The sequence below is a fragment of the Nuphar pumila genome, chromosome 11 (genome assembly GCF_984573655.1).
Source record: "Nuphar pumila chromosome 11, dmNupPumi1.hap1.1, whole genome shotgun sequence".
Lineage (NCBI taxonomy): Eukaryota > Viridiplantae > Streptophyta > Magnoliopsida > Nymphaeales > Nymphaeaceae > Nuphar > Nuphar pumila.
The window spans coordinates 8,175,986-8,198,831 of NC_143259.1; the positions used below are offsets into that span (position 1 = coordinate 8,175,986).

Sequence of the window (22,846 nt, forward strand, 5' to 3'; positions counted from 1 at the left end):
TTTTTGATATTTCAGAAATTTTGAATTAATTTAGTAGGAATTATGAATAAAAATTTCTCGATATTTCAAGAAAAATCAATTTCTATAAAGGAGACTCTTTCAAAAAATTTCAAAATCCTTTTTAGATATTCGAGTCAATTTTTTTGAAAAACCTTTATAAAAATATTTGTAACGCAAAGTCATGTTCAAATTTTTACAACTCAAATTCAAGTTTGAACCCTTTTTGGAATGTTTGAGTTATTACAGAGGAAACTCTTTGAAAATCTCTATAAAATTTTTAAGATCATTTTTAAATAAATTTTTTAAATTTTTAGTAATTCTTTAAAAAGAACTTTCTTTATTTTTATAGGGCAAATACTGCCCAAAATTCAATAGAAAAACATAATCTAATATAATAAATTTTACCGGAATAAATCAAAGCACAAGTGCTTTATTTTGTTCTACCTCATTCTATTAGAAATCAACGTAAGTTATTCTATCAAAATCTTATAATTTTTATATTAGATATGTTTATGATGCATGCATGAGTATTTAAAATTTTATTTATGATCATATGCATATTTTAATATCTGTTTGAGCAATTGCTTGTTTTGAATGATAAGATTTTAAATTTTTATAAGTATTATGATCAAGGCTTAGGCAATTTTCAATTTTTGATAAAAAGAGTGATTATGGTGTAGCATGTTGATTTTTGAAAGATTTTACTGTACGGGCTTTCTAAACTCAAGAGGTGCAATAATACGCCCATTTGTTGTATGAGTCATGTTTACACATAAACTTAAATAGTTTTGCCTTCATAGGTGAGTTCTCGTTTTCACAAAGCAATATTGAATGGGCTGGGTACACATGACCCTAGTGTTTATTTTAAAAGAGTAATTGGGCTATTAAGCCTAGTTTAAAAAATGTAAAGTCATATAAAAGGATCCTTTGGGCCCATTTAGGTCTTAGCGTACCTTGGAAGGAGTAGTGGTGCACTTATCGGGGCGGGGCGGGGGAACGTGCCAATCCATCCCCGCACAGGGATGAATTTTAACCTTCATCCCCGCCTCCATCCCTAGTCCAAACGGGGCGAGGCGGGGCCCCGCTTTCCCCCGGTCCACTGCCATCCGTGTCGCCGCTCAGCCAGGTGAGAGAGAGAGAGATGAGGAATGAGGTGGAGTCAGGGGCATACCCCCTCGTCCCAACAGTTTTGTGCGTCTGCGGCGTCCTGCGATGTGTGGAATGCACAATCAAACACCCTCTCAAGTATTAAGTATCCTTATGACATAGTTCTATAGGAAAAGATCCAATCCTTTGACCTAGAGCTAGGATCCGTACACATCAAGTTAAAAATGTGGATCAATCCTAGCCGTAGCCGTAGATTCGACGGCTATGATTGAACGCAGGATGAAACCTATCCTACGACAAACTATGAGATCCGTACTCTAGTTCTGTACAACTCATCGCACTTGGAACTTGGGCGGCAGGCTCCTGTTTGCCGTAACAGAAGCCTGCAAAACCAGAAATCATTTTCCTCTTTTCAAGATTCCGTGGAAATTGAAAAACCAGAGTGTGTTTTCCTTGATTCAAACGTCCGTGGAATTTTAAGAATCCTTTTCGGACATTACCCACAGCCCCTCCGCCGACGCTCCGTTAGGGTTTAAGGCCTCTCCGTCTGTGCAGACGTTGTTAGGGTTTTAGGGTTTCTGGTGATTCTCTCGGGTTTTTAGGGTTTCGGAGGAGGGTTGTTTGGGATGAAGCTGGCGGGGTTGAAGTCGGTGGAGAACGCCCACGAGGAGTCGATCTGGGCGGCCGCATGGGTGCCGGCCACCGACGATCGGCCGGCCCTCCTCCTCACCGGATCGCTCGACGAGACCGTCAAGCTGTGGCGCCCCGACGAGCTCGTCTGCGAGGCCACGAGCACGGGTCACTGCCTCGGCGTCGTCTCCGTCTCCGCCCACCCCTCAGGTGCCGTCGCCGCCTCCGCCTCCATGGACAGCTTCATCCGCGTCTTCGACGTCGAGAGCAACTCGACGATCGCGACGCTCGAAGCGCCACCTTCGGAAGTCTGGAACATGCAGTTCGATCCCAAGGTGAATCTTTCCCCTCTCGAAATTTCCAGATTTGCGCTCAATTATAAGTTTTTTATGGAACTTCAGGGTTTCCAATTCCCTGTAATTGAAAGAACAAATCGAGTTCTCGAAACCATTGGTCTTTGTTACGTGCGGATTTGGGAATCTGTTCGTCTGTTTGTTGATTCATCTACTTGTTTTTTGAATCTGTGATTGTGCCCCTGACGTTCCGTTTGGTTATTGCGTAAATGAATTCATTATTTGCTTTGTTCACATTGGAAAGGCATCTCTTTCCCCCCCTTATTTACAAGCTAGGGTTTGAGTAATGTAGTCTACTTTAATGCTGGTCTCTTTTTGTCGAAATAGTCTATCTTCTTTTTCTTTTTCTGTGAGAGTGGGCAATGACGAAATATGCATTGAGGGCTAGAGTTTGATCCCATGGTTGATCCACAGTTATATGCATATACACCTTTTATTTCTGTTTGAGATGTTTGGGTTGTGGGCGGAGTGAACCCTTGAACAAAAGGTTTTAAAAAACACCTCCTGTTCGAACATCTTGAGCTTAATTATTTTGACTGACCCTGTACAAACTTCAACCCAATGTACTCCACAGGGAAATGCACTTGAGAAGCACATGGGTAAAGCTCTAAGGAATCGTGCTTTAGTTGACATGGCAAGTTCATGGGAAGTGTGCTTCTTGTCCATCAGAAGTCACTTTCCTTGGTTGAGAAAATATGCTTCTTGTTAGAGGGAAAGAGTGATGGCTTGTTTGCAACGAAAAAACAAAGTTTGACGATTTTGGTTTGAAAAAATGAAATGGAAATTTTATACAAAATTTGGTGGGAGTGTTTAAGAATTGAGAAGAAATATATGTTGTGGTTATACTCATATTCATACTGTTCTAAATGGGGCAGATGAACCACAATTTAACTTATGAATGATTCTCCTTTTGCCTTTACCTCTTAAAAAATTTAATTAGGGAAAGATGTTATAACTCATGTCAATCTGTTGCAATCTGGAAAAACAGTGGGTATCCAGTATCCAATTCTTTGAGATGGTAGCCCTACTGACTATGTAGTCAAAAGCCCCGACTAGGCTAAGTAAAACACCTAGGCTTTGCAATTTCCAGGTGGGTACCTTAAAAGGTACCAATTTTGCTGACTAGGCACCAACTAAGGCGCCTAGTCAGCGACTAAGCTGCCTCCGTCTAGGCATGAGGGCAGTTTAGTTATTTATTATTCATGTATATATATTGTTATTTTTTTATATATATAATTACATGTATATGTGTGTGTGTGATTTGTTCTGTGAAACCATGAAAACATGCTTAGTTATTATATTTATATACGTGTGTGTGCTACTTTTCTTTTGGGATTTTTTCTGTGAAACATTGAAAGCATGCACAATTAATTTTAATTGATTATGTTTTTTATATATGTGTGTGTGCTACTTTTCTTTTGGGATTTTTTGTGTGAAACATTGAAAGCATGCACAGTTAATTTTAATTGATTATGTTTTTTATATATGTGTGTGTTACTTTGTTTATGATATAAAAGCTTGAAAGCATGTTTAGCATTATGAATTATGTAATATGTTATTTATATGTGTGTTATTGTGCTTCTATGAAAGGTTGAAAGCATATTTTGTTGATTATACTGAATATGTTATGAATAATTGAATATATATATTTGTGTGTGTGTACAATTATATATATGTATATTAATATATTTTATGAAAGCATGTGTAATTTTGTACTTGTGTAATGAAATCATCTTATTAGTAAAAGAATTAAACATATTTTTATGTATATTTTGTGTACTTTTTTTTATATATTTAATTGGGGTACCGACTAGTCCTCGACTAGTCTTTTTAAGGGTCTACCGACTAGGCACTGCCTAGCGCTTTTGACTACATAGCCTAATGATAGCATTGTATAGGAAATCTATAACTGTTTATCCTAGTTTTATCAAAGAGAAAGCCTTCAGCTCTAAGCATGTCTGGGAGAAAGAGCCCTTAGGATCCTTCATAGAGCTTCAAAATAAAGCCAAACCTACTACCTTGTCAAAACAAAATGTGCTTGTGACTTGTGAGATATATAGAGAAGACAAGAGAAATGCCAAGAGGTTTTCTGCTCCTGCATCAACCTCCTTCATTCCTATTGTTGGTGATGGATTTGAACTATTCTTGATTTGCTCACTTGGGGTGAACATCAAGAATCCAGTAAAGTGATTGATTTCAGTTAGCATTTGAGTGAGGAATACATGGCGAGTTGGAAATTATTGGAAAAACAACTTAGTGGATGATTCACAAACAAAAAAATCTTGTTGACCACTCCATCCACTGCTGAAGGATTCCACAAACATGGCATGCAATATTGATGTGCTAGAACATGGGCACAACGATGACTGGTCTATTCTCGGAAAAAAAGGGGTAACCTTATTATCCTTACAAATGAATAGTTTTGATTGAACATTCTGTCCAACAAAGTTTCAGTTGGTAATTGTGTTCAGTGAAGAATTCCATATGGTGAGTTGAAAAGTATTGGAAAAACAACTCAGTGGATGCTTCACAAAAGTAAGCAGTTGTTGACTCGCTCCATCTACTAAAGCATTCCACAAACATGGCATGTGCTATGATGTTTTGTAACATGGATGCAACAATGGCTGATCTTATTATCCTCACACACGAGTAGTTTTGATTAAACATTCTCTCTAACAAGGATTTTATAGAGATAACAAACGAAAAAAACGTGAGCTGAAAGATGAAGTGTTTAAAGGACCAATGTTGTAATTTTCGTGTCGTTACTATAGGCAACAATGATACGATACACCACTCGTATCACGATATGAGTGTGTATCTTATCAATATCGGGTATATCGTACGATACACCCCTGTATGGCTGTATCATACGATATAGGGTGTATCATACAATACACCTTCAACATACTTTAAAAATGGCTGAAACTTTTTTATTTTATTTTTTGGGTTGTAAAGACTTCTTGAGGACCGACTTTCTCATTTGTGTAGAGGCCATTAGAGGGGTATCCACGCACCTTAGGAGTCGTGAGAGCGATTTGGGGGCCGATCCGTTTACGAGGGAGAGTGTGTTTGTGGTTTGCTCAAGTAAGAGTGCATTTCCACAAATTTTTCACTGAAGGAAGTGGGTTAAGGTAAAAAAATCTCTATTATAAGTAAAACTACAAAACTGCCATCCGAAAAAAGAAAATTAGGGATTGATATCACGGTAAATCAGGCTCTACATTTTCCAACAAAGATGACATCAGATGATCTGACATGGCAATGAGGCACTCAAATAATGAGTGAAAACCGATTGAAAATCGAGTGCAACTATTGCCATAATATTTTTGTTTATGTAATATGAAAGTATGAGTCTTGTGGCATGTTCTTAATTGCAAAATATTTAATATTTTTGCATTGTTTTTGTGAGATAGTTGATGTTTGATGATGTCTTATCTATCTCATAAAGATAGAAATGCTTCATATGTGAGTTTATGGTTGTATTTTGTGCAATTCAACATTGTTTCATGTGTTATGGTTTTTTAGAAGATTTTCTTATTTTTTATAATTTAATTTTTTTGATTTTTTAAAAAATGTTATTAAAAAATTACTATTTTTAATGATACAATTAAATATGTATCTTATTTTGGGCCTGACCGATACAAGTAACGATACAATACTTACAACCTTGTAAAGGACAACTTAGTGCATGATTCACATGAATAAACTATTCTTTATCACCATTCCATCTAACAAAGGATCCCACAATAATGGTGTTCTGAAGAATGGCTGATCGTATGAGCCTCATGAATGAACACTTGAACAGTTTTGATTAAACATTCCATCAAACAAGGATTTTATAAATGTTAAAATGAAGAAAGAAAAGGAAAAGATGAGTTCAAAAGTTGCTCTTAAATAAGGAACTGCGTCAATGATTCTTTTGTTAATATATATATATATATATATATATATATATATATATATATATATATATATATATATATATATATATATATATATATATATATAGTCATACCCTCGAGCATTTTTTGTCTTTTTGGTCCTATGTAATTGGTAGAGTTCATTAGGGACTTTTCTTTCTTTTTTTTTTCTACTTTTTCATCTTTTAACCATGGACAAACTGGTCAGGTAATAGGACTGTTGGGATCCTCTCCAACGGTCACAAATATGACCATTGGGGAGCTCCCAACAGCTCTATGGAGCTCCCTTTTGTTGTATAAATAGGAGACCTTGTCCCCTCTAATTAAATTTTGTCTTTGAGCATTTCTTCAATAAAATAATATTATTTATTTTATGTTCTCATGTGCTATTGTGCTTATGCACCTTGTGACTTTATGAATTGTTGCCTATTAGTGGCCTCATTATTGTGTGTGATGGGATATTTCTTGTGATCCATCATTTCATTACATGGTATCAGAGCCCATTGGGTTCCTTTTGATCTTGAAAGACTTGCTTGTGGAGATTGAAGATCATGACTAAGGTGTGTTGCCTTCTCTTCCTCTTTACTTCTCTCCTTTTTGTCATGGAGCATGAATCAAGAGTGAAGCTCTCCCTCAAACTCAATGGATCCAACTACTTAATGGGGGCTTCGGCTATGAAAAATCATCTCAGAAGAAAGAAACTTTTGGGGCTTTGTGATGGGTACTACTCTTGAACAATCATTAAAGCTCAACAAAGTTGAAGAAAGTGTTGAGAAAACTCTTGTTGATGATGATCGTAATAAATCCATCAAAGAACATCAAATAAAGGTAGAGGATTGGGGAAGTAACCATGCAAAATTTTTGGCATGGTTTATGAACAATGTTGATATAAAGTGCCAACATCGCCAAATTTAGAAGAGCCGATGAAGCTTGGTTCTTTCTTAAACGTATGTATACCCAAAATGATCTTGCTAGGCAATATTTTTGTCAAGACAATATTAGATTTACTAAGCAAGGGGACATGTGTGTTCGGAACTATTTTAGTATTTTATCTCCTCTTTGGGATGAATTAGTACTTCTTGAGTCAAAATGGGTGGCTCCTAAAGATGTTGACATTAGAAGAGAACAAATTGAGAACACTTTTTTCAACTATTTTATGGTCTAAGATTGGAATTTGAACAAGTGAGGTGTTTTCTTTTTCATAGAACCAAGGCTATGCCTCTTGAAGATACTCTTGTTGAGGTATGTCAAGAAGAAACTCGCCTTGGCATGACAAATAATACTGATGATGTTTTGGCCGTTACCAGGCTGGGTTCCAATGTAAGGGCCTATAAGTTCCCTCACTTTGTAAAACAAAATAACTATAATGGTGGATCCAACTATAATAATGGATATAGGAAGAGTGCTATTTGCCATTATTGTAATGAACCAAAACACATTAAACCGGTATGTCCAAAGCTTAAAGGCAAAGTTGTTTCCATTGGAGAAATCACACTCAAGAAAAGAAGAATCAAGCAACAATAGAGGAGATATTAAAGACACACTTAGTCAAATATCGAAGGCACTTCAAAAACTTCTCAAATCATCTCCTAGGTCTGGTGTCGCCATTGCATCTTCTTCATCTCCTCCAGGTATGTGGATTCTTGACTCGAATGCTTCCTTCCATACGACCTCTCATGAGAATGCCCTCTCCGAAGTTTTCACTAATTCTTCTTCATCTTATGTTTGAATGGCTGACAGAACTTCTTTAAAAATAAATAGTATTGGAACACTTGACTCAAATTCTCAAGAATTTCTTGTTAAAAAATAAGGGTTATTCTAAGGCTAAATTTAAATCTTTTTTCCGTCTCTCAAATTTTAGATCATAGTTGTAAAATTTCTTTCTCATCTAAAGATTGCACCGTACATGATCTCCAGTCAGAGAAGCTGATTGGGTAAGGTCATAGGAGAGGTGATCTTTACTTTATGGATTTTTTATCCCTTCCACCTAAGTCATTTTGTAATCATGTACAAGATAAAAGTATTGATACTTGTCATAAGAGACTTGAGCATCATAATTTTTCCAAGATGTATCTATTTTCTTTTTTGGAAAATGTTTGCAATGAAAAAGATATACCTTGTAAAGATTGCATTTTTGAAAAAATAAAAGCTATTCTCTTTCCTGATAAAACTTTTATTTCTACTCGACCCTTTTAATTAGTGCATTCAGATGTATAGGGTCCCTCACTGGTCATATCAAAAGGAGGTTACTCTATTATGTTATTTTCATCGATGATTTTACTAGATACACATGGATTTATTTTCTAAATCTAAAATCCAATATGTTCTTTTACTTTAAGGAATTTCATTCAATGATTAAAAATCAATTTCTTAGCAACATATCTATTTTTAGATCAGATTCGGGAGGGGAGTACATGTCAAATAATTTTCAAAGCTACTTGAAACAAAATATAATTTGTCATCAAAGATCTTGTCCTAGAACTCCACAACAAAATGGGTTAGTGAAAAGAAAGCATAGATATATAATAGAAACCACTAAGACTCTTTTAATCTAAAGGGACATTCCAAATTTTTTTTTGGTCGAAGTTGTTTTAACTTCAATCTACTTAATAAATAGAACCCCTTTGTCTTCATTATAAAATGTCACTTCATTTGAAAAACTTTTTAAAATGACTCTCGATTTTAAAAGACTAAGAACCTTTGGTTGTAAGTGTTATGTGCTTACTCACAGAAATGATAAACTATTTCCAAAAGCAATGATTGTGTTTTCTTGGGATATGGTGAAAATAAAAAAGGGTACTGATGTTTTGACTCAATAGATAACAAGCTCTATGTTTCAAAAGATGTCACCTTTCATGAAAATAAAAATGGGTTTGATAGCAAAGGACCTAAAGAAAAAATTGATTATTCATTCTATTTGATCTATTGCCATGAATCTAACTCTATTGAGGTATTTGATTTTTTGGACAATAACTCTAGTGTTGATCATCCAATTGTTGATGAAGCTAGTCCTCAACATGAAAGTTTGAATAAAAATGTATCAAATGGTATGCATGTGTATACTCGATAGGGGGAGGTAATCACCCATGTGCCCTTGACAAGTTACCTCAAAGCATACCCTTAGAAGAATCCCAACTTAGGTGATCAAATCGAATCTCTAGTGCTCCAAGTAGATGCGTATCATATCATTTTCTCTAAACTTTAGAGTATGATTAATAATTCTTCATTCTTATTATGAACCATCTCATTATAATGATGTCAAATAATACCTTCATTGGAATGAAGCAATGAAAATAGAACTTAATGCTCTTAGGAAAGTGAGAAATAATTGATCTTCTTTTAAGCAAGAAACCTATAGGATATAGATGAGTGTTTAAAGTTAAAACCAAAAGTGATAAATCATTAGAAAGATATAAAACACGGTTAGTCGCCAAAGGGTACACACAAGAATATGAAATAGATTATGAGAAGACCTTTGCTCTCGTCACACAAATGACTAGTGTTCTAACTCTCATTGTTATTGCTTCTATTAAAAAATGACCCATTTTTAATTATATGTTAAAAATGCCTTCTTAAATGGAGAACTTGGTGAAAAAGTTTACATGAAACCTCCTCCGGGGTTAATTTAAATAAAAAAAATTAAAACTTAAAAAAGCCTTGTATGTTCTTAAATGGTATCAGAGTTCTTTTCCAAGATATGAGAGTTTCCATCTCCAAATCCTCGAAGATATGTTGCGACAACAAAAGTGCAATCTACATAGCAAGTCATCACACTTTCTATGAAAGAACTAAACATATTGAGATGGACTGTCGCGATGAATATTTAAAAGGAACTATTGAGTTGCCATATGTCACATCGGAGTACCAACTTGCGGATTTCTTCACCAAATCTCTTTCCACTCCTCGTTTCATTACATCTTTCGTGCTCTCAATTTTTTCCAGTCATCCACAATGTCATGTTCATGTCAAGCCTTTTTCATTAAAATGCTGAGACTTATCTATTGAATCTTTCAGCCTTGTATCTAATGATTGCTCATAATGCGATGAGCACTTCATGCATGGGCTAGACCTTTTTCAGGACCTGATTGTTTGATTCCATTTTGATGCTAATAGTATCCAGTAGGGTTGCTATGCTATGAAACTTCACTTATGTTTAATGAGATGGTTGGAATCCCATTGGGGATATCCCCAGCTTGCCTCTAAATTTAACAAAAAAGTGATTACTAGCCATGAGATACATGACTCAATACTTTTAATAAGGTTGTAATTTAATCCTTGTGCAATGAAGATAATGGCTGGAGAAAAAGTATATTCACTTAGCTGTTAAAACCTGGGATTAAATTTCTGTCTTGGTGGACTATCATTCTTGGCTTTGGGCTTCATTTTGACTTTATCAGTCTTTTGCTGGGTGAGAGAAATAATTATATTCAGTTGTACCTTGGGAGATTTTTCAGGGGTTGAGATTTTGATATAGGAGTCCTGATTGACTGAAGGGCCCTATACCACAATTATGATATTTACTATTATATACATGTCACACAATGGACCTGGGTGCATCACATGTAATTCATACACAAGTATTTTCATTGTGCAAAATGAACAGGGTAACTAGGTTTAGCATACCCTCTATTGAGATGCACCAGTACACAACCTGCATGCCTTTAATGAGAGCAGAGTTTGTAAAAACGTCTATTTGTAGAAGGTTTGCTTTATCAGTGTAATTTGTTGATTTGCAGTCAGTTTGGGCTTGGTTCAAATGCTAGGATGAGGATGAGTGATGAATCTGGTTTAAATTTCTTTGGTGTAGGCATGTAGGGTGTGACTTTAGATCTCCAGTCGCGTGCAGGTAGGGTATGGGTATGACAAATATTGCTCCATGATTGCTTTAGTTGAGACTGTTTTTCTGTTTTCTTTTTCTTTTTCATGGGTTGACTTAAAATGACTGTTTTTTCTGTTATTTTTGCACAATATTTCTGTATTTATCATAGCTTCTTTTTGTCAATAAATGTCTTTGCGCCAATTGTTGCTAATGGTTTATTGATGTCTCAAGTTAACAAAATTTTTTCCTCAATCTGATTATAATCATGTATTTGTTTATCTTCAGAGTATTGTAGCTATATTGTATATATCCTTTTGATACTTGATGCACATTACAAGACCTTTTTGATGCTTGTGACCTGCAGTGGGTAGGTTTCTACTTGCTGACATTCCCATGTGTCCTCCTTTGTTGTGAAATGTTCTCTCATAGAGGTGGCTTCTTCTTGTGGAGATCTGATGATATTGCACCGTTGTAATACATGGTGCTAGGGACCATGAACGGTTGTCACTCTTTACGATAATAAAACAACCTTTCTACTTGCTGACATTCCCAAATGTCCTCCATTGTTGTGAGATGTTCTCACTCATAGAGGTGGCTTCTTCCTGTGGAGATAGGATGATATTTCCCCTTTGTAATACATGGTGCTGGAGACCATGAGCGGTTATCACTCTTTACAATAATAAAACCACCACATTTTGTGAAAGCCCACAGCTAGGCCATGTCCATACATTTTTCAGACCACATTATAAGCGGGTTAAAAGCATGTTGCTTTGCATGGCAATTATAGCCCAATTCACAGGGAGGTGATACTTTTACAAAAATTGTTTGGACCCATGAGCCATCTCCATGAGACTTAGCTACTCATACATGTCCCATAAGTAACCATAAGAATTATTTGCTGTAGGTTATATGTGTAAGAATTTACCACAGTTTGCATTCAGCTCTCAAGAAATAAGAGGAAGAAGGAGAGAGAGAGAGGAGATGCTAAAAAACGTCAGCCAAGCATAAGATGGCATGCCCTAATTCTCTTATTATGAACAAATAAAATAATGGGTTTAAAATACATTCAAATAATGGAAATGCCATTACATAAAGAGAACCGTCTAAGAAAGATAGACGCACGGATCTAGATTCGATCTAGATCTAATGACGTCGAATCACATTTTATCACCCTCCCTCAAGTTGTGCATGGTCATGGACCATGGACAACTTGTTCTTTAAGAACCAAAATTGATGCTTTGTTAGGCCTTTGGTGAACAAATTTGCAACTTGGCTTTATGTACGAATGTGACGAGGCTCAATCTCTTTGTCTTCAACTTTTTGTCTGATTAAATGTTGATCTATCTCAATATGTTTTGTACGATCATACCGTATAGGATTATGAGCAATGTTAATAGCACTCGGATTATCAGACAACAGAAATGATTATGAGATTCCTTTTCCAAGATCAACAAGAAGATGTCTGACCCATGTAGCTTCAGCGGTTCCAGCTGCCATAGACTTATATCCAGCTTCAGTACTGGATCTAGCAATGGCTCTTTTTTTTTGCCACTCCATAACACTAATTTTTTTTCAATGAATATACAATATCTAGAAACAGATCGCCTTTCATCCAAATCCCCAATCCAATTCGCATATGTATAAGTAATGATCTCATGTCCATTGTTGTAAATCCAATTTCTTTGATAAAGAAGACCATCACCAATAGTTCCTTTCAAAATTCTTAAAATTCTTTTTACGACTTCAACATGACCAGTTTTTGGCTCATGCATGAATTGAGAAACCTGATTAACAGAATATACGATGTCTGGCCGGGTAAAAGTGAGATACTGAAGCATTCCAACAATACTCCGATATTTGGTCGGATCACTATATAAGTCTTCATCATTTGAGCTCAGCTTTTGATGCAGAATACAAGAAGTGCTTAGAGGCTTACAATCTGACATCTCTGCCTTGCTCAAAAGATAAAGAGTATATTTATGTTGAGTAAGAGTTAAAACATCATCTCTTCTATCCACCTCAACCTCGAGAAAATACCTTAAGTCACCAAGATCTTTCATCTTGAAATTTTGCATCAATAATTCCTTCACAATCTGTATATGACTGTTAGAATTGCCTGTGAGAATTATGTCATCAACATATATAAGTAATAATGTAGTAACATCCTTATTCTTGAAAATAAAAAGAGAATGATCAAGAGAGCATCTTAAAAACCATAGTTTTGAATTTTGAGAGAAAAACTCTCAAACCAAGAACGAGAGACTTGCTTTAATCCATAAAGAGCTCTTTTTAGTTTACAGTCATAATCCTTGGGTTATCTTTCGACATATCCAGAAGATTGCTCCATGAAGACTTCCTCCTTCAAATCTTCATGCAAGAAGGCATTTTTTACATCAAGCTGACTTAACTGTCAACCGTAATCAACAACCAATGATATAACAACCTGTATTGTTCCCATCTTAACAACAAGACTAAAAGTTTCATCATAGTTTTGCCTATATTCTTGTGTGAAACCACGTGCCACAAGTCTTGCTTTATATCTTTCAATACATCCATCAAGTTTATACTTAATCTTATAAACCCATTGGCACCCAACAACATTTTTCTTCTCAAGTCTAGGAACAATTTCTCGGGGTTGACATTCACGAAGAGCTTCCATTTCCTCATTCGTAGCCTCTATCCATTTATGCGATTTAATGTCTTGATGAAAATTAACAGGTTTATCATGCTTCTCTACTTGAGACATGAACAACTGAAAATCCATGAAAAAGTTATCATAGTTGACCCATCTTTGAATAGGATGTCGCATCCTTTCCGATCTTCTCAAAGAAGATTGACTCATATCCTCCTTAACATTGTCTATGACATGATCTCTTGCCCTTTTGACATAAACTTGACCAGAGAATCTTTGAAATTCTCTGGGCATTTCGTTTTCTGAAGAGTGAGAAGGTTCGAGATATTGTTCATTTGAATTCAATTCTTCACAGGATGGCTGACAAGATCTCTTTTCACTCTCAAACAATTCAATACTTAATAATCATCAATATATCCAACAAATCTGCACTTCACAGTTTTATCCTGAAATTTATTCCTTCGAGATTTGTCAATATGAACATAACAAATACAACCAAAGGTGCACAAGTTATTATAATCAGGATGTTTTCCAATAAGGGTAAAATATTGAGACTTGTTTTCTAAAATTCCCATGGGTAGATGATTAATCAGATGTACTGCGGTATGAAAGGCTTCTATCCAAAGATTAATAAAATGTTACTATCATGAAGCATACTCATGGCACTTTCAACGATACGTCGGTGCTTTCGTTCAACCACTTTATTCTATTGAGGAGTATGTGGACATGGCACACACCTACTTATCCCGTTATTTTGAAGAAAATCAAGAAAGTCATTTGAAGAATATTCACCTCCACCATCACATTGTAAATGCACAACATTGTAAGAGATGATTTTTGACAAGGGCACAAAAGTCTTGAAACAATATAAAAACTTCGGCCTTGTGTTTCATGAAGTATATTCAGGTGAAACAAGAATAACTGTCAATGAATAAAATATAATATCGATTTTTAGATGAAGAACATACAGGAGCTGGCCCCATACATCAAAATACACAATTTCAGAAGCTTTTGAGGCTCTTTCATTAGCAAGATTAAAAGAAAGAACATGACTCTTACGTAACTGATAGCTTGAACCTTTTTTGACATCTAAGTCAGAATGAAGACAAGACTGTAGAATCAAATTTTCTTACACAAGTTTCTTAATAAAACCATGACTACAATGACCCAATCGACTCTGCCACAAATTTGGCTTATTACATTGAGAAAGACTAAAAACATCTATATAACAAGACTTAAGACTCTGAGATGTTTGCTCAAAAAAAGGTGACTTTAAGGTATAAGAAGAATGAGAAGTTGGATCCTCCTTGAAGATGTGCATGTTTCCTCGTCGCTCCCCTTCAACGAACGTCTCTTTCGTTTGAAGATCCTTAACATACATAGAAGAATTTGTACCATCAACAAGTTTAGATATATAAACGATATTCTTTTTAATATTGGGAGCGAAAAGAACATTGGATAGGTTAAGAGAAGTACTAGACAAAGGAGTTTGTGCACTTCCAACATGAGAAATGTGATGATGTGATCCATCTCCAGTGACTATACTACCTTTTCCGAAATAAAAGATAAATTCGAAAGCTTACCAGCATTACCAGTGACATGAGTGGCTGCTCCAGAATCTACATACCATTCTCCTTGATCATTTTGCTTAAAACTCATCTGTGATAAAGCTGCAAACCAAAGTTGTTGCATATCTCTAGAAGATCTCTGTCCATCTGATTCTTTTTTGTTCCCTGATTTATTACTCTTTCCTTTGTTTTGAGGATTAAACCAATTGTCAGCTTTCACATGTCCTTTCTTATTACACTGAAAACATGTAGGCATTCTTTTTTTATTTCCTACATTGAAAAATCCTGGCATGCTAGGAGTTGAGAGAATACCACGACCTCTTTGACCAAAGCGACCTCGACCTCGACCTCTACCACTTTGAAGATTGCTACTTCCACGTCCAAAACCATGAGATATATCTGATGTCAGAACATTATGAGTATCTGCATGTTCACTACCTTCCGTCAAATGTTTTATGCTCATTTCATACTGAGTAAGTTTAGTTTGAAAATCCTCAAAGCTGGTAACACAGGTAGAACCGATAAAGAAGTGGAAAAAACATGATATTCTGGACCCAGTCTATTGAGAGTTTGCTTCACTTTTTCCTTGTTAGAAACAACACATCCAACAATAGCAAACTGATATGTAACTGATTTCATTTTGTTTAAAAATTCTATGACTGACATTGAACCCTTTTTAAGAGTCTGAAACTCCCTTTTAAGAAATAAAACCCTTGTCTCTGAAATCTGAGAATAGGTTTGCGCAAGTCTGGTCTATAATTGTCTAGCAGTACAATCATCCGGAATAGATATCAATACTTCCTGAGATGGATTAGAAGTAATATATACAACTAATGCCTGATCGCGCTTCATCCATACAGTGAATTCAGGATTTAAAATAAGGTTAACCGAAGCATCTTCTTTATCATCCTTTGATTCCTGTGGTGGAACCGGAATCTATCCATCCAAATGCCCAAACAGATCTTGGCTCATTGTAAAAGGAACAATTTGTTTCTTCCAGGTCAGAAAATTAGAATGATTAAGATTTTCGGAAAGAAGCTTACTCAAAAAATTTGAAGAGAGACCAACATAGGTAGAGGAATCCATTAAAAATAGATGAAAAGATAAGAAGAGGATAAAAAGAACATAATAAAAATTCAGCCAAGAGCAGTTATGCAGCAGATTAGGCAAAATGCAGGAAATATGACATAAATATAAAACATGCCCCTTTTTTTAAAGGCACCGTTCCGGACTCAGTCCGATTCCTGCACCAGACCTGATGTTCACAAAAAGATGCTGCTAATATGAATATGCTGGCTGGAAATATGGAAAATAATGGGAAAGAGATCAAAACTGATTTACGATAATCAATCACGATTTCCATAAATTAAATCTGGACAAAAATGAACCCAGAAATTTCAGATTGGGATATATAACAGCCAGAAATATTCAGATTAAGATAAAGAAGCAAAACAATCACTATTTTGACGTCAAAATGTTTCACCTCCCTTTTTTTTGTTTGTTTGAGATTGACATAAAAAATGAAGATCATGAAAATGAGTGAATATAACCAAAGAAGAACCAGCTGTCAGTAAAGAAATAACAGATAATAGAAGAAAAAGAGGAGAAGAAAGAAAGATTGGAGGAGAAAAGAAGAAAAGGGAAGATTCGGACCGGAAGAAGCCAAGATTCAATCTAAATGGGCATACCTTTTGGAAGAAAACCGGAATCCTGCTCTGATACCATGTAAGAATTTACCACAGTTTGCATTCAGCAGTCAAGAAATAAGAGGAAGGAGAGAGAGAGAGGAGATGCTAAAAAACTGCAGCCAAGCATAAGATGGCATGCCCTAATTCTCTTATTATGAACAAATAAAACAACGGGTTTAAAATACATTCAAATAACGGAAATGCCATTACATAAAGAGAACAGTCTAAGAAAGATAGACGCACGGATCTGGATCCGACGTTGAATCACATTTTATCAATATGTTCAAGTCTATGCTTCTATTTGAATATAGTTTTATGTATTCCAGTTATGTCCTTAAATGCTTTAACTGCATGTCAGCATGTGATGTTAAGTGTTCACATGTCACGGTAATGAACAGAGTAGTGTGTCAATGGACACTTGCAGACATCATGTATTGTCATGCGTAGTCTCATTCCATGCATGAATTGGGGATTGCATGCGAAATGTTGTATATGTCTTAAGTACATTGATGTCCTTAGATAATACTTTTACAATCATTTAAAAAATAATGTGATGTATCGTTGCTACATCGTGTTAAGGCAGATGAGATAAAGTTATAATACGATGTTTTTGCCCAAACTTCTGTGAGTGAATTCGTTGTTGACATTGTGTGTGTGTGCGTGTGTGTTCAGGATTTCTGTTGGACAACTTTATGAGATGGACCTGAGAAACTTTCATGATTTTTGTCACAGCTTATATAGTTCTGGAACTTATGATGCCTTTGCACATATTCATACCTTTGAAATTTTGGCGGAGAGTTTCTTCTATAGTCACGACTCATGATTTAAGGAGTAGGCTTGTCCTTTCTAATCCATGAAATAGATGATTCTCAACATAGAGGTGGTTTGAGTGTCATAAGGTTAACTATGTTGAATGGTAGGACACAATGCATGCTTCTACAAGCCGTGTTTCCCTGAGGGCCCAAACTTTATGGAAATCCGATTGCTTGTCTCAGCTCATGTGGTTATTCTTGTTTTCAGGGTGAAACATTAGCTGTTGCAGGTGGAGGTAGTTCCACAGTGAAGCTATGGGATACTTCTACTTGGCAGTTGATCGCCACATTGGCAGTCCCCCGTCCAGAAGCAAGCAAACAATCAGATAAGAGTGGTGGCAAGTTTGTGCTTTCTGTTGCTTGGAGTCCAGATGGTAAACGGCTCGCATGCAGCACCATGGATGGTGTGATCTCTGTGTTTGATGTGGCACGTGCAAAGTTCATGCACCATCTTGAAGGTCACTTCATGCCGGTTCGGTCACTCGTGTTCTCTCCGGTAGACCCGCGGGTGCTGTTTTCTGCATCAGATGATATGCATGTTCACATGTATGACGCTGAGGGCAAAAGCCTTGTCGCTGCCATGTCAGGACATGCAAGTTGGGTGTTGAGCATTGATGCCAGCCCTGATGGTGCAGCAGTGGCTACTGGCTCAAGTGATAGGACGGTGCGGCTGTGGGATTTGTCTATGAGAGCTTCCACACAGACGATGACCAACCACACGGACCAGGTCTGGGGTGTTGCTTTTCGACCTCCAGGTGGGACCGGTGTGCGTGCAGGCAGGCTGGCAAGTGTATCTGATGACAAGAGCATATCCTTGTATGACTATTCATGAATTTGTATATTTTTGTTTCCATTCCGAGATCTTTAGAAATTGTTTAGATTCTTAAGATACTTGCTGATTAGTTGAAGACTTTCAGATGAGTGGGACAAAGAGTGAGCTTTCTTTTTTAGCCTTGAAAGAGTTTCAAAAAGCATTATAAGGAGCTGAGTTTGGACGCTTGTTTAATTAAGCTTGCCAAGTTTGACCTTGATTGCCAACAAGGGCTTCACTCATCTGGTTGAGCCGTAAGGGTGACTTGTGAATGTCACCAAAGTTGACGGAACGTCACAAGTTTGAAACCCACGGCTGGTATCCCTTGCTGCAAGGTCGAAGCTTGGTGTACTCCTCGATGGACAGGGGGAGCTCGAGGGTTTAACTAATTGGAGGGTCGGTCAATGTGTGGTTGGTGATGGGTTTTTGTTTTCCCTTGGACTATCAAGAAAAGAAAATGTTGACCTTGATCCAATAAAAATTCAACTACCTCTTTGAACTTTTGAGAAGAAAATTAGTGAGTGACTGTTCCAAGATTGATGGACGGAGAAGAATATCGTTCTCAAGAAAAGTATGTGTAAGGCGAATCTTGCAATGTATTTAACATTTTTTTGTTCTAGGTATATAACAATAAAATATATAAAGATAGAAAAAAATGGCATCATAATTCATAAAAAAGTAGAAACATACAAAGTTGTTAAAATTTTCGATTCTATCGTAAATGCCTGACGGCTCTCAAAACACGTGATATTGTTGAAATTTTTATGTTTTCTTGGGTATGTATTGATGCGGTATTTTCAAAATATTAACATTTGCGACAAGGAGGAGCTTCTGCTTGGTGAACTTATGCTGCCTGTGTGGTGCGGCTGTTGAATCAACCCCACTTGCTTTGGTACTGCCCTTTCTTTTTCAAACTCTGTCCTTGGCTTCATGGCGGCAGCTACACAATTCAGTTGGCCAAGAGTCATTTGCTAGAAGACCTCCTTCTCCATCCGCTTCTACCATCTCAGGGAAGAAGATGGTATTTCGTGTGTGGTGATGGTTCCAGGGTTGGAGTTGTTTCTTCATTGTTCATCCATGTCCTATCTAATGCATTTTCATATATGGTCATTCTTAAGTGGCTGGCGACGGATCTACATTGGATTTGTCCCCTTTTCGTTGGTTGCGCTGTTCTTGTAAAGCTGGGGGTTGATTCTTCATTGTCTTGATTTTTTTTTTCTGATTTTTGTTTCTAATAAAAATTAAGTTTGTTTCCCCTAAAAATAAAAAACATTTGCGACCAAGCTTTCAATAGATCCTTGTTCATGAGACATGATGACCAACCAAACCGGACCTTAGACCAAATTGTCGCAAAAAACAGCACTCTCTCCCTTTTTCTTTGCTTTGGGGTACCGGAAATCCGTTACCCGCCTCTCAAATTTAGGGGCCATGGATGGTGGTGCTGCTGCTGACCATAATGGGGCTGGAGCCTCTTGAGAGATTTCCGATGGTCAGCCTCAACTTAGTCCGCCTTCATCTCATTTCATCTGGTGTTGATTGGTGTTTTCTGTCAAAAGTAACACATTGCATCTTTCACAATATGCGATATTGATATATGATCACACTTGGCAGTTTGCTCTTGTCCTATGGATGCGATGTTGCTAAATGGAGGTGGTGGTGGCGTAGGGGTGGCAAAATCTGGCCTGACCCGCCAACCCGCTTCTTAGCCAGGTTAGGGTTTGGCTTAAACGTGTTCGTGGGTCAACCCTCCTAACCCGTTTAGTCGTGTTCTTGTTAGGGGTATGCCTAACCTGTTTGACCCGTTTAATAAACGGGTTAGGCACTGAGAAAAGTTTAATTATTTATATTATCTTGATGATTGTAAGACAACTTGTTATATATGTTTGTAGTATGGTTGTAACTTATAAGACAATTATGTTGACGTTGTCTTTATGTTTATGACTTTACCTGATGTTTTATGTTAATGTTGGTAGTACAATTTCATATTGAGATTTGCATAAAAAAAGTATAATATGTATTTTTTTTGTGTTTCTAATTGTGTTACTCGGGTTACTCGGGTCGGTTATCGTGTCTATGTTATCGGGTCAACCCGTTTAATAAACGGGTCACCGTGTCATGTAATCGTGTCGTGTCGACTTGACTCATTTATTAAACGGGTTAACCGTGTCGTGTCGGGTTACCCGTTTAATAAATGGGTCGTGTTTGTGTTTGCCACATTCGACCCGTTTAATAAACGAGTCGTGTTCGTGTTGAGGTATTCTGACCTACCAACCCGACCCGATTGCCACCCCTATGGTGGTGGATACCCTAGCAGATATTGCATCCATTATATACTTAATATTGTGACTTATTAGATTATAGGTGTAGAATGCTATATATTCTATCTAATTAAATAACATATAAATTGTAATATAATCAAGTATTTTTTTGTCAAAATATAAAAATAAAATTTAAATTTAACCTTTTTTACTGACTAAAAACTTGATTGGTCAAAACAAATCGGTGTTAGATCTGTGCTTTTCTCAATTACAAAATACAGTTTTATTATCTAAAAATAAGTCATTGTTTAATCTCACACTTTTCTCCCTTAAAATATAAAAAAGTACTTTTCAGTTCATCGGTAGTCTACGTTTCCAACGATTCCACAAGAATCAAAGACGTTCACACTAATTTTTTATACAAATAATCTTTAGGACTTTTTGGTATATGACACAAGTGTATGCATAAATATAATTATTGACGGAGAATGTAGGTGATTTATTTTATTTGAATACTGAAAACAAAATTATAAGTGCAAATGTTACATAGATATGAAACCAAGTTTAAACATATCAAATTTATGTTTCAGTCTACGTTTAACTGTTACTGCTAATAAAAATCATCTACTAATATAATGCAAAATCGACAATCCATTTTCTTGTTTGAAACATTATCGGTTGATCGATAATCTTTTTTGAAGCTAAATAATCTATCAATATTCTATTTAAGGCAGAAATCATGTATCAATATTCTTGTTTAAAGCTAAATGATCTATCGATATTCTGTTTAAAACAAAAATAGTATACCACTGATTATCTTCTTTGAAGCTAAACGATCAGTCAATATTCTACCTAAAGCAGAACGATAGCTATCAACATTCTTATTTGAAGCTTTATCGGTTGACGGTAATCTTCTTTAAAGAAAAATCAGTTGTCGATAGTCTTCTTTTAAGTTAAATGATTTACTAATATTTTATTTAAAGCATAGCGTTATTCTTTCTTAAAGTAAAATTAATTGTTGATATTCTTGTTTGAAGCATTATCAGTTAATGATAATCTTCTTTAATCTACCGATGTTCTACTTGAAGTAAAACATTCTTTCTTAAAGTAAAATCGACTATTGATATTCTTGTTCGAAGCATTATCAATTTATGCTATTTTTTAAGTTAAATGATCGATCTATATTTTATTGAAAGCAAAATTCATGCATTGATATTCTTCTTTAAAGCAAAATCAGTTGCCATAATCTTGTTAAAGCTAAATGATCTACCAATATTCTACTTAAAGCATAACAATATTATTCCTTAAAGCAAAATCTCTATCGATATTTTTATTTGAGGCATTGTTAGTTGACAATAATCTTTTTTTAAGCTAAATGATCAACCGATATTCTACCTAAAGCAAAATCAGCTATCAATATTCTGATTTGAAACATTAACGGTTGACGATAATTTTCTTTAAAACAAAATGATCTACAAATTTTTTATTTACTTATAGTCAATGCATAAAACAATTATTTTAAAAGCATTTAGAGAAATTATATACATCTATAATATAAACATCTTAAACAATGATTTGATTAGGATTTTTTAGATTTATAGGGGTTAAGGCATGCATGGCTTTTTAAAGGCATGTTAAACCAACTTACAATATAGGCGTGCTATACAATGTTTTTTAAAATTGAGTGGTGTTCAAACACAATAACACAACTATCTTAAAAGTGTATCTTGCTACACAATGTTTTTTTAAAATAAAAAAGTGTTCAAACACACTATGAAATACAAATAACTTAAAGGCATGTTTACACTTTAAAACAAACTTACACCGTAAGCATATCATGCAGTGTGTTGTAAAATCGAAGAGTGTTCAAATATAATATAGTAAGACAACGTTTTTAAAGGCATGCTCAGAGAGTAAACTCACTTACAATATAAGCAGGTTGCATACATTTTTTTTTAACTTAGAGGTGTTTTTAACATGGCTATCTTAAAGGCGTATTTACACTATACATGTGACTACACTATAGGCATGTTACACAATATTCTTTAAAATCGAGAAGTGTTCAAACACAATATAGTAACATAATTTTTTTAAAGGCATGTACACATAGTAAACTCACTAATAATATAGACGTGTTGCACAATGTTTTTTAAAACCCAAGAGTGTTCAAATACAATAAGTAACACAACTATCCTAAAGGCGTGTTACACAATATTTTTTAAAATTGAGAGGTGTTAAAACATAATAT

The 22,846-nt window shown here is 35.6% G+C and overlaps 1 protein-coding gene across 1 annotated transcript; it reads left to right on the top strand.

The window, feature by feature from the left end:
* The first annotated feature begins 1,461 nt into the window (after positions 1-1,461).
* Positions 1,462-18,512, top strand: LOC149821836 (WD repeat-containing protein VIP3-like). The gene is made up of 2 exons (XM_089980887.1): positions 1,462-2,072; positions 17,738-18,512. The coding sequence occupies exons 1-2, from the start codon at positions 1,734-1,736 to the stop codon at positions 18,359-18,361; spliced, it is 963 nt and encodes a 320-aa protein (XP_089837013.1). The 5' UTR covers positions 1,462-1,733; the 3' UTR covers positions 18,362-18,512.
* The last annotated feature ends 4,334 nt before the right edge of the window (positions 18,513-22,846 follow it).

Excerpts from the sequence above, each read along its gene's own strand:
- LOC149821836 (XM_089980887.1), top strand. The coding sequence starts at position 1,734 with ATGAAGCTGGCGGGGTTGAAGTCGGTGGAGAACGCCCACGAGGAGTCG. Across the intron at positions 2,073-17,737 it reads ACATGCAGTTCGATCCCAAG|GGTGAAACATTAGCTGTTGC; the intron begins GTGAATCTTTCC and ends TCTTGTTTTCAG.